Genomic DNA, 13,612 nt, shown 5'->3' with positions numbered 1-13,612 from the left:
TAAAAAGATGCTTGCCGAGCAGGAGTGAAAGAAATATGATAAATGGATTTGAACTGAACATAAAATAAGCTGATATGAACAAGCTTGGAGCTTGACAATCCAAGAAAACAAATTTCTGACCTTTTACTTAAACTAACATCTTTAGAACACAAAGATAAACCTCTTTGTTTGTCTATAATCTTGTCCAAACAAATCCCTTTTAAAGATGACCCTATCAAGCACTCCATGACTAAAATTTGAACCTCTTCCCAAACTGGCATTCAAGAAAAACAGAGAAAGAGAACGTGAACGATGATTATAGAGGAAGTTATGAACATTAATAACTAGTATGTTGAAAAAAAAAAAGAATAGAAGTGAAGTGAAGTAAAAAACTAAAACATGTCATCAATTACTAAAAGAGGTATATGAAGGCTCATATTCTTATAGAGTACATGACCCTCAATCTTCGTTTCCTGGTGAGTGAATAAGCATGCATATAGTGCACTTGAAATTCAAATTACTTAAGCTCATCAATGGACAAATCTATCAAACTTAGGCATGCCAATTAGAAAATACTTTATTTTAGTTACAACTTAAAAGGATCAAGACAAGAGGACGTAGCAGCCTTCTCGGAATAATTAGATAAAGCAAAGAAAATATAAGATCACCATTCATGATATACATAGTATAAAGCATTGTCGGTTACCAAAAGAAAGGAACTATACTCTTTCTCGAACTAAACATTCTCCTTTTCATCACCCTTTACTCTTTGTTCCTAACACTCTACAACACAAACACCTAAATTGTCAGTTACCAAACATTCTCCTAGTTGAAGAGTTTGCTGCTGCGATTGGGTTTTCTTTTCTGGGGAGGGGTTTGACGAGAAAGATACTGGGCGAGAACAGGCCGAACAAAAAAGTGTATAAGAGGACATAATTACAATAATATTTTTTTTCTTTAAGGAAATGGACGAAAAAATAAAAAATAAGGTAATAAAATGATAATTTCAATATTACTACATCAGATTTTTAATTATAAATTTCAAAAAAAAGAATCTCTTTTGTCTTTATCTTTGCTTTTCCTAAAGAAAATAGAGAATCATATTGTAAGCAATGAAAAGAAATATTGTAAACAATCAAACTCTCAGAAATAAATAAAAATAATCTCTTAAGATTAATTGGTTTCAGATTTTGAAAGATAATTGACAGAGACTGGAGAGCAGAGAATTAGAAGTCTACAATTATTCCTATCAAGATTTTAAAATGTCGTAAAAACTGGAAATAATAGTATTTATAATTTTTATTGTATTTATTTTTACATTATTTTCATCCTAATTAATTTATTTTTCTCTTATAACAACATTAGAGAGAATTATAGTTGTGATGAAACTATGTTGTAGTTGTTTTTAATTGATAGAATATACCTTAATATTGCCACCATTCCTAGTGATAGCAGTTTAGTTTAGACACCTAATAGTTTTGCAGTGTTAAATATATTTTTAAAATGAAGAATCCGTGGCGACTGCTTAGGGTCGCAACAAAATTTAAACTTTCGTGGCGACATAGTTGCCACAGAAGCTACTTCTGGCAATGCATTTACTCTGTTCTAACCTGGAGATAAAATTTAGTTCACATTTGCGGCGACCTGATTAAGTCGCCACTACATCAATCATATTTTGTGGCGACATTTCAAAGTTGCCACAAAATCTCTCTCTTTGGTTGCGACTTGGCAGTTCGCTGCCGAAAATATCATATTTTGTCACGACTCGTGTGTGTCGCCACGGAAACCCTTACCTTTTGTGGCGACTGAGAGGGTCGCCACAAACAGTCGCCACAGAAAACCTTATTTCTTGTAGTGTAGCTTGCTGAATCAACATGGGACATGTACTAATGGGAATATAAGTTAAAATATGAGTAGTCTGAATAAAACATGTGACGTTATAATAATAATGAAAATACTGTTTAAAACATATATAAGTGCGGAAAATAGACTAGAACATAGTTTGTAGCCCACAAGGCTAAACATTACTGAATACCGAACATGACACTCTACTCTCCCCAGAACCCACTGGTAAGATTTCACTTTGTATATATATTGTTGTTGGTTGCTGTAACGTCACTCAAGTTAATACCTTTTTCTTACAAAGTAGCAATTGTTAGAAGCCACTTTAAAAGTGAGACAAAAGGGCCAAAATAGTCCCCTAAGTTTGAACTTTGAATTAAAACAAGTCTTATTCTTTAACATGGAACAATAATAGTCCTAAAGCCAACTATTTTTCACATTTAGATCATGAATTATTTGGTTGTTCTACAGAAAAGTTCATAAGATAGATTAAAAAAAGAAACAACTCATAATATTAAAATGTAAAAGAGACAAAGGGTGTTAATTTAGAGGGGGTGTTCATACAAAGGTCGAGGTTGCAACAAGTATTAAATTTTTAAATAAGATAAAGGGGAAAGAACATCCATTGTTCAAAATTGGAGAGATATTTAACTTTTGAAGCAAGGTGGAGGGGAGGGGGTGGGAAATGAATTCACCCAAATAATATTACAAGATTGACAAAAATAATATTGGAAAACTTCAATATTTTTTTATTACATGGTGACTTTGAATCTCCTCACTTTATGTTATGTTGAATGATTTATATTGTTCTCTTAATGTCCTTCAATATTAATTTTTATTATTTTCTGAAAACCTTTTAAAATATTAAATATGATTTTTCCCATTAGGATCCTAGTTTTCTTTTGTTTGACGAAATTAACCGTATTCCTTATTAATTATGAATTTCCTGACAATATTTTCTGAAGTAGGAAAAACTAACACCTAAATTTAAAATATTTTATCGAAAATAAAGATTTCTCATAAAATGAATAAATAGAGCCATTGTTTTTTCATTGAACTCCTAAGTTTTTAAATAAATAGAGCAAGTATAGGCTGATTTCATATTCTCTTTTTAGCCTCGATGAAATGAAAACGTTTTTTGTTCCTTTTTTCCATTTGATCTATTGTTACTAGTCACAATTCTTGGTGAGTCTAATCTTTTAATACAACAATGAGAGTCAGAATCAAAATTGTATTATTTTGTATAGTTAAAAGGTTATTAGTCTTTTATTTTATGTTAAAGAATACGGACCATTTTAATTCGAAGTTCAAACTTAAAGGACTACTTTGGCCCTTTTCTCTCATTTTTTAATTAAAGTGACTTCTAACAATTGTTACTTTGTAATATAAATGTATAAACACTAATGTCTTTATTGGAACAAAAAAAAAAAAGATTAAATAGCTTTACTAGATAGTTTTCTTATGTTGAGTGACCATGTGAGTAATTCACTCCACATATCACCGTATTTCAATTTTACCCCTATTCAAGTTTTTGGAAATATATATAGTTAGAAAAGATAATTATGCAAAGTATATATCATATCAAAATACACGTGAGATTGCTGTGGGTTCCAGTCCTTAATTAAGGACTAGTAGAAAAGACGAAAAATTGAAATAGGCATGTGCCAATGTTTTCTTGCATCAATATACACGTACTAATAGGTTGTTACTTCGGTCCCGTATTAAAGGGAAAAAAAAAAAAAAAAAAAAGGAAGAAACTAAAGGGGAAAGATCAGGCATGTCCCTTAAATCAAAATAATTATCCGTTCATATCCCCATTACTTTCGTATCCTAAAAAAAAATTAAAAATATTTACCCGAGATGCCTCCTAGTTATGATACCAACATGGTATATAAATATACTGAGATGGTATCATGGAAGATGCTTCAGTCCTTCTCTTAGTCCTCTATGATACCATCATGTTATATAAATATACTGAGATGGTATCATGGAAGATGCTTCAGTCCTTCTCCTAGTCCTCCATGATTCCATCATGGTATATAAATATACTGAAACGGTATTACGAATGATCATGTTTATTTATTAAAAATGACACACTTCTCTCGAAAAAACTCCGATACCATCGTCTTATATACATATCTTTGTGACGGTATCATGGAAGGCCGCTTCATTCTTCAATGAGACACTCGCAGACCATGGTACCGAGGTATATAAATATCTGAGAGACGATATCATGGAGGGTAACTCTTCTTCTCTTAACCCTCCATATACCATCATGATATATAAATATACCTAACGATGATATCACGGAGAAAAGCGATTAAAGCAGGAGGCACTTCGCGTAATTAGTTTGGATTGGGTTGGCCAAAACCGAAAATAATTTGAGAGAGAGCATGAACAGGTAATTAATTTAGGTTGGCCTGGCAATTAATGATGTTTTCCCGAAACTAAATAAGCATGTGCATGTAGTGTCGGCCCAACACACCAAACTATTTTAGGCTCCAAACTTACAAAATACTAATATTATACATTTTTTTGCACGGATTGTCCTTCAAAGGCGCTGGTCTTCAATTTTTGTCCCTCAAATTGCTGGTCTTTAATTTTTGTCCTTCACTTAAAAAAGTGACCGAAAATATCCTGAAGTTCTGGGTTCGAACTCGCTCAGTAAAAAAAAAAAAAAAAAAAAAAAAAAACTTTGTAAGGCAAGGCTTCGCGAAAAATCGGCCTTATAAGGCAGAGGTTTGCCTTTCAGATTTTTTTTTTCCTTTTGCCTTAAGGCAATTTTTATTTTTTTTACTCTGCTGGAATTCTACAAAAGTTAGGCCTTAACTTTTGCCCGAATAGTCCTATTTTTGCAACGAAATTCTGCATCGCGATTTTTTTTTTTTTACTGAGCCGGGGTTCGAACCCAGAACCTCGGGGTATTTAGCGAACCGCAAAAATTAACGACCACCCCCCGAATAAGGGCAATCGTGCAAATTGCCAATATTATATATATTATTGTATAATTTATTTTATTACTTTTTATTCCTAGCAATTTTAAACTATTTCTTTCATATGTCAATGTTCAATAAATTTCATTCTCTCTCATTGATTCTTCTAACCTGTTTTATGTTACTAACCTTAAATTAGCATCATTTGATCAACTTCAACTTGATATGGAAAATTTAAAGCTCAAAAAATGACTTGAGGAATAATAATTTTTACTCATAAAATTCTATTTTTCTAAGTTAAATCCATGTCTAAACATAATTTCAATATTCAAATATTCTTTTTTTTAGTTTCAAATAATACTCATTTTTCAACTTCAACTAACTATTGTCGAAACATCATGATGTAAATTCAAATACTCTTTTTTATTCTTTCTCACATTTTTTGTTAGATTCTCACATCACATAAATTAAGATATATAAATGAGTCTTAATAGATACTCTGTTTTTTTTTTTTTTTTTTTTTTAATTTATGTGTCTCACTTTCTTCTTTAGGTTGTTTTAAAAAAATTTGTATATTCCTATATTTAGCAGATTTTTAGTTCCAATTTTGTCATTTTACTTATATTCTCTTCTAGGAAAGATATGGGTCTTTTACTTTCGAGCTTTTCCCCTCTCCCTTTTTAGAAGAAAATAGTTTTCTTATTTTCCGAGAGGGTTTGTGACACTAATAATTGCTTAAGAAAATGCTCTCTCGAATTCCTTTTAAGTGACTTTTAAGGTTTGACACACCCATTAGGAAATTCACTTAATAATATTAATTAAGTTATTTTACTTCAAAAAACCTTTATATATGCGTAGAAAAATATAAAAAGGTTTTGAAAGAACTCTTACAAAATTTGTTCAACATTTATTAGATAAGGGTTTTTTTTTTTTTTTTTTTTTTTTTAAATTAATAACATCTTGGTTCTTAAAAAACTACTTATCTATACTATATTAAAAGCATGAACGGTTTTAGAAATGTTGATTGAACTTTTTGCCTTTCATTAAAAGACTCTATTATTGACAAAATTGTCATTTACTATTTTTGACGAATTATTATTTAATTATGTTGACCATAATTAGAGTTTTAAATAAACTCACAACTCTACCTTAGATTTGGGACTTTTAATGTACAAAAATAATATCTCCTTTGTATTTGGAGTTTTCCTCCCTCTTCTTTGGTGAATGTGTAATAATTTCTATATATTTAGTTTTTTCTCTCTTTCTTCTTTTGGTAGTAAAATAATTACTAACTATAAATAGATTAGAGTTCTAAATAAACATGGTCTTTGTGATGCCTTTAATGCCAAAACAAGTCATCTATTAAACAAATTCTTCAGCTCTCTCTCATCACAAGTTCTAGGTTTTCTCTCATCAACATGTATGTATTTTTTGTATTCTTAAGTTATTTTAGTTCATCTAATTTTTGCACGAAGATCGAGCTTGGAAAATTATGCATCGACGCTCCACCTCAAATTTCATTAGTCGCTCTGCTTGAAGATATTCCGGGCAATTGTGTCTACATTGAAGATTGATATAATGATAGTTGAACACTTGAGATTCTTTATGTTATTGTTACAGGTAAAAAATTCATTCATGACCTAATAATTTTTATTAGTTTGTATTAAAATTTGTATATCCTCATGCTCATAATTATACATTATCATTCCTTTTTTTCTTTGCTTTATTTATTATTGTCGTGACTTGTGAGTTATGAAATTGATTGTTCTACATTTGTTGATAATATTTGTCGAAAATATGAAGCACATTGTACAAGAAAGTGATCGTCTCTCGTAGCTTATTTTTTCATATTGAAAAATCTATGTTACACACTTTGGACAAGCCATACCTAGCTATTATTGAAATCCGCCTTTCAGCAGGTAATTTGATTCCCTTAATCACTTGGATTTTCTCTTCAAAATTAATTTCAAGTATCTACCTGTATTAAAAGGCACCTCTGTGATTTTCTTTTTGAATAAAACTTGTGCATGAAATTTTAATCATATCAAATTTATAGCCTGTTTGGCCAAACTTATAAAATCAGCTTATTTTGAAAAGTGTTTTTTTCAAAAGTATTTTTCTTCGAAAGCTTGGCAAAACTATTTTAAAATAAAATTTATTGAAAAAAATAAGCACTTTTGAAGAAAAATAAACTTGGCCAAACAGGCTATTAGTCGGACTTAAAAGTATAATTTGTGCTAATTAGAGTTTTGGATAAAGACTAAGAATCATGAGAGAAGATTAATTCTACTAAAACTGGTTATTTCAAGTTTATAAACACATAATGCAGTTAACCTTCTCTTGGGGACAAACTTTTAGTTTGGTTCGGCAGAAAATATGGTTTACGCTTCTAGTTATTTTTAATTTTTTTTTTTTCAAAAAAAACTTGGACCATTTCTCGATTTGTGCGTGTCATCCTTGCGCAGGGGCTATGCAAGTCTTTTCTGTATCGTTCCAATTTTATCGAATGTCTCTGAAGGGACTACGCTTTTAGTTATGTTCTCATCTAAAAGCGTATGATTTACTTTTACAGAGTCTAAACATAGAATTCTCATTATAAAAAACAATTACCATTAAACATTGTTGTTGTTAGATCTAATTAAATATTTAAAATTTGGGATGGTTAATATAAATAATTTGACTCAACGAAAGATATTTTTTTTTAATGTTGAGAATAAATAAGAAGTCTTAGAATTAATTAAACAAAAATTCTCTGAATCATCTAACTAACTAAAGAGTCTAATCCAATTTTGATTTCAAATTCATTATGTAGTAAAATTATTTTTCAAGTTGACGAAACTCTTAAGAGTACATAAATTTGTTTTTATAAGAAGAGCATTGGTGGCAAAATAAATCATAAAATAAGTTATAGTATAGTATTGATGAGAGTCAAGTTAGTAAAATTCAAACTTCAAACAATAAGAATTATATCATAGAAGACAAAATGTATTTTGAGTGAATTTATTAATTTTTTTCTATTAAAAGCATGAAGACTCTTAGAGAAATGTCGTTCGCCTTTTTGCTGTTCATAAGTACAACTTTTGAATAAAATAGTCATTTAATTGTTTTTTTTTTAAAATATTTAAAAATTTAAAATAAACTACTTTTTTTTTTTTTTTTTTTATAAATTCTTTCCTTATTGTTTAAGGTAAGAAGTATTGCATAATTGATTGTAGAATCCCAGCCATACTGACATACTTATATGCCGCTAATCCTACATACTGATGGCCGATTAGCGACGAATTATCAGAAAAATTTGTTAGCTATGAGCAATTTAGTGACGGATTAACGATGAAGTTCGTAACTAAGTCTAATTCATTTTTCTATAGTTTTTGTTGTCAAATGAGGTACATGTTCTGGTCACGCGCAAAGCGCGTACGCTATACTAGTGTTGGAATAAATTAAAAGGCTAGAAAATAACTTCAAAGGAAATTGAAGGAATAGTATATTTTGATGCAAGAACCATATAATAACATAATTATAATTTAAGAAAATATTACAAATCAAAAGTAAAACTTATCACACGTAATCAAATGATGGAACACATGAAGTATACGTTAATCATCATACATATGAGTTTTCCTGATCAAGTGACGGATATCCATAGAATAAGCATCAGAAGGTAGAAGAGCATTATAAGCTCTGTTAGTGGCAATCCGATTGGCAATCTCAGTGGGATGAAAATTATCATAGAAAAGATAAATCTCTCTAAGCAAACATGGAGTTTCTCCAGGTGCACATTTGCCCTTCAGGCATGGTTTCCGAAACTTCACAGCATGGACTATTCAACACACTAAGTGTACCTGAAAATAAGACAAAGTCAAAATAGCGATTCCATTATCGTTTCATGTGGTTAAAAGTAGGGCCACAAAATTATCTCATGAAAATATGATCATTTAATCCGTCCAAGTTTGGAGGGGTTAATCATCTTTTTATTTGTTAACTCAGCTTGTATTGATCCTAGTTCAGCACATCTAGTTGGGCTGATTCGGGCTAAGTATGTTACCCAAATCGACACACGAAAATTGAAAACCCTTGTCAAATTTTTTATATAATCTTTTTTGCTTGATATGTTTTAGTATATAGCTATAATAAAGAAGGAAAAAGTCTTATTGATTTTGTTTGGTAGTTAAACAAATTATAAGAAAACAAATAAATAAATTGAAACTTGATAAGAGTTGGGGTTGTGTTATGACTCATTGTTTAAGATCTTATCTTAGCTCTAACTAACTTTTAGGCAGAGTTAAGCAATATAATGATCCATTTATTAAGACATTTGATCCATCCAAAACTTTGCACAAACCATTTATTTATCACCCCCTAGTTAAAAGTACAAATAATTCATAAAGATTCAATTGCACAAAAAGTTTGAAAGGAAAAATAAAGGGGGAAGAATTAAGGAGAAAGCGGAAAGTGTGATTTGATTTTTCACATACCGATGATTGATGAAATGTTGTACATGTTAATATATGTGAATTTTGCATCTGGAAAATTCGCATTAAGATCATCTACAAGAGACTTTAGCTTGTTGTTAACTAGTTTAATTGCATCATTTGTTGAACCCACGCATCTGTATTTTTGCAGCTCTGCGGGGATGCAACCTAATTGACCTAGTCCAAACAAGGCAACTTTCCTTGCTGCATCTTCTTATAAATTCCAAGTCACTTCAACCAAAGAGTAGCATTAATTAGGTATACTAGAAATCCGACCTTTATAAGAAAATTATAATAACAAAAAGACAAAAAATATAGTTAGTGAAAAACACCAAATTAACCTAAGTGATAAAGTAAGTCAACTGTCGATCAATTTGTTTTCATCATCATTTGTAAGGAAAATGTCCAAATTTACCCTTGTATCATTAGAAATTACTCAATTTTGCCGTCTGTTAGACTTTTGGTTCATTCATACCCCTTTTTGTTAGAATCATCTCATATATTTCCTTACCCATGCTTTGGTGCCACAAGAAGCTGGAATTGGTTGGAACAGTGGTGGATAACCATGTTGAATGGTAGAAGGTTGAATGGTAGCAGGTGAAGTGGAATGTGGAGTTCATCTTTGAAGCTACCAATCCCCCTCATCTTGCCACATAAGAGGTCATGAAAGCCACAAAAATCAGGAAAAAAAAGAGACAGAACATTACAGTTCCCTTGTATATCTAGCTACTGAAAGTAGATTTTATTTGAAATTAGGGACTATTTGAAATTAGGGACATAGAGCACATTGTGAAGTGTTTGAGAGTTAGCAAGGGTGTAGGAGCCTGTGTGAGTGATTTGTGTACTGTCTCCATTAGGAATGTGGATTGAGTTAGAGTTTGATTTTGGGACAGAAGTAGGACAAGATAGTAAATCTAAACATGTAGTCATGTGATTAGTAGCACCAGAATCAACAATCCCTACATTTTGGGAATTAGAGGATATACCTGCCGTGTTTGCGATTTCAGCAGGAGCCTCGTTCATGTCAAGATTGTTCAGCATTTTAGAATATGCTCATATTGTTATTGTGTGAACACTGGTTGAGCCTGTATGATTCCACGCCCAAACATACTCTCACCATCATGTTTCTGAGAGTTGTGACGACTACTCTGTCCTTCTTCTCTTACATTTGCATTGTGAGCCTTTGGAGGTGAATAATTGTCCTTTCATTTGTTGGTAAATTACTTAAAACCAGGTGGATATCCTTTCAACTTGTAACAATTTTCTTTAAGATGCCCTTTTTGTGGCAATAACTACAATGTAGTTCTTCATTCCATTGAGGTCTAGTATTAGAAGCATTGGCTACATGAACTACCACATTTGGTGCATTTGCTGCTTGTGGTACTGCATTTGATACATTAGCTGCAACTACTGCATTTTTAGCTATTCCTATAAGTGAATTACCAAAATTCCAGCTTGCACTCCATAACTACCATTCATCCTTTAACTTTCCTCATGGATTTGCATAGCATAGGCTTGGTCAAGAGTTGGCATAGGAGCCATCATTAAGATGTGGCTTTTTTGAGGTGCATAGGTTTAATTCAATCCCATCAGAAATTTCATCATTTTTTGCTGGTGTAAAAACTCGACAAATGTTTTAGATTTAAGGCAGTCACATCCAGGAAATGGTCTAATTGTTTCAAATTCGACCCACAGATCATTCAAACTAGAAAAGTATATGGATATAGTGGAAATTTCTTGCATTAATGAGCTAATATCTCTATTCATATGATAAGCTCAAGTTCCATTTACCTTATCGAATCTATCCTTGAATGCTTCCCACATACGCCTAGCATCAGATGAATAGACTACCCCCTTTCTCAGTTCTTTCACAACTGAGCTCATAATCCATGATTGCACAATGGCGTTACACCTTTCCCATTGACGAAGGCGATATTCATCATCCACATAGCTCTCTTTTTTTCATGATCCATCAATGAATTCAATTTTGTTCTTCACAAGCAGCGATAATCACATTGCTCTACTCCATTATGAGTAATTTTCTATCCCTGTTAACAATTGAGAAACTAGGGCAACTCCTGCAAAGATATGATGGATGCACATACAAACTATCATTTGGATCAAGTGTTTGATTATTTTTATGTGTAGTTCCATTCACAGTTGTGGAATTATCACCAGTCATTGTTAGGTTTTCGTATAAAAAATCGAGTGATTTTTTTTTTCTTTTCGCAAAAAAGAAGAAATGAAATCGAAAATGAGAAATTGCAATTAGGTTTTGCAAAATCACAGTTAACATTGCTCTGATAACATGTTAAATTGAAGAACAATGTAGAAGAAATCTGATAACATCAATGGCGGTTATTAGTGAGTCAGGAAGTAGAAAGTTAGAGAGAGAAATATTGCAATGAGAGAAAATATCTGATTTCATAGAATGAACTTGATCCGAGAATATGCTTTACAATGTCTACTTATAACCTCCTAATCATAATACAGCTAATCACTAACTAATTGACAGCTCATCACTCTTCCACCTAACTAACTAACTAACTAGAGCCTAATAGATATGGGTTAAATTATCACTTTCTCCTTCCTCCTTTCTTTGTGTAATAGGAGTAGTATTTTCTTTAAAGGCCAATAAGAAAAAAAAAAAAAAAAAAAACAAAGACTGAATGCCCAATATATAATTTCACAAGAAACAACTTCCTGGATCATAATATAAACCATTTTATTCCAATTCAAGAAAACAAAACCGCACACGCATTAATTTTTTACTATAGAGCGTATGTACATTCATACACGATTATTACACACGAAAATCGTGAAACACATGAAAATTACTGGTCATCAACGTACATTTTGTTGCCCATGACCAAGTGATGAATATCCATAGGATAAGCATCAGAGGGTAGAAGAGCACTGTAAGCTCTATTTGCAGAGAGGGAATTTCCAAGTTCAGTTGGATGAAAATTATCATAGAAGAAATGTGCAGCCCTAAGGAAGCATGGAGATTTTCTAGGAATGCATTGCCCTTCAGGTATAGCCTCATTAACTTGGCAGCATGGAGTATTCAAAAGAGTTAGAGCTGAAAATGAAAACAAAGAGTTGAATAAAAGAGAACTAATTCTATAAATACATAGTTACGGGATTGGCAAAGAAGTGTTTAATATAAAAATTTAATGTATTTGGTAAAAAAAAGTGATGATAAAATGCTAATAAAAGCATCAAGGGTTGAAAAAAATATTTGGTGTTGAAACTGATTTTATAAATACACAATTACGGGTTTGGCGAAGAAGTGTTGAAACTGATATGATTAATAAATAGTTAATTTGTTTGGTAAAAAAAAAGTACTGATAAAATGACTAAAATGTCTTTAAATCTATTTACAGAAAATATAAATTTAAAAGTTTTTAATTGTGCATCTGGAAATTTGGTATTGAGATCATCAACAAGCGTTTTAAGGTGTTGGTTGAATAATTGAACTGCCTTAAATAGACATAAAGAGATGTGTTTTTTCAATAAAATTATTGTTAGGCAAAAGTATTTAGCTCCATTTCATAAAAAAAAAAAAAATCAGCCATAGAACTGTAAGAACAAAGTAGCTATAACACCTTTAGTCTCAACTAAAATAGTGTTAAATATATATAATAAGAAAAATTAATACGTACCGTTAGTTGTTGGGAGTATTGATCTATCAAGACTGTTGCGTACTGACTTGGTGTGTATAAAAGACTTGAGGCATATTTTTCAGGCATCAAGTAGTTGTTGATGTTCTTATCAAACATATATAAATCAAAAAGTACTTATAAGTTGGCTACTGAACAAATAAGCTTATAATTGTGACTTTATGATTCTCCAATTGTTTTCCCAAGTAAATTGGCAAAATATTGTATAATGAAAAGGATTCTAATGTGTTACAATTGTTTAACATACCGAGTTTTACTTTTCCCTTGGATGAAATGCCATTACTTGTTATAATGTATTCCATATTTGTGCATCTGGGAGGAATTTTGTATTGAGATCATCAACAAGAGTTTTTGTAGTTATTAGAGAGCCTTGGTTGAATAATTGAACTGCCTTTTTTTGGTTTTTAAATATGTACACATAAAAGTAAATATTGTGCTGTGTTTTTTTAACTGATCTGGAATGCAACCTATTTGGGACAGTCCAAAAAGTGCGATTTTCCTTGCTCCACCTTCATACAATTCCTAGTACCAATGAAAATTCCAATATCAGCCATAGAACTACTCCAATCAACATAAAACAGGTAGCTATAACACCTTTTACATAATTCCTTTTGTCTCAATTAAAATAGAAATGTAACTATATAAAATAAGAAAAATTTTTAATATGGCGTACCGTTAGATTATGTGAATAAGACGGATCAAG

The 13,612-nt window shown here is 31.2% G+C and overlaps 1 protein-coding gene and 1 non-coding gene across 2 annotated transcripts in view; both read right to left on the bottom strand.

Annotated features, from left to right (window-relative positions):
* Positions 1-10,267, bottom strand: part of LOC132047704 (GDSL esterase/lipase At1g29670-like) — a 13,408-nt gene extending 3,141 nt beyond the window's left edge. Inside the window, exon 1 of the mRNA XM_059438710.1 lies at positions 10,213-10,267. Within this exon, the coding sequence (XP_059294693.1) occupies positions 10,213-10,267 (55 nt within the window). The remainder of the gene's footprint in view (positions 1-10,212) is intronic.
* LOC132048439 (U6 spliceosomal RNA) lies at positions 7,174-7,276 on the bottom strand. The gene has a single exon (XR_009412981.1). It is a non-coding gene; the product is annotated as a U6 spliceosomal RNA (small nuclear RNA).
* Positions 10,268-13,612: the final 3,345 nt, after the last annotated feature.

Source organism: Lycium ferocissimum, chromosome 2, assembly GCF_029784015.1.
Source record: "Lycium ferocissimum isolate CSIRO_LF1 chromosome 2, AGI_CSIRO_Lferr_CH_V1, whole genome shotgun sequence".
Lineage (NCBI taxonomy): Eukaryota > Viridiplantae > Streptophyta > Magnoliopsida > Solanales > Solanaceae > Lycium > Lycium ferocissimum.
Note: the sequence above shows the minus strand (reverse complement) of the source record. Positions and strands in the feature narration are given on the sequence as shown.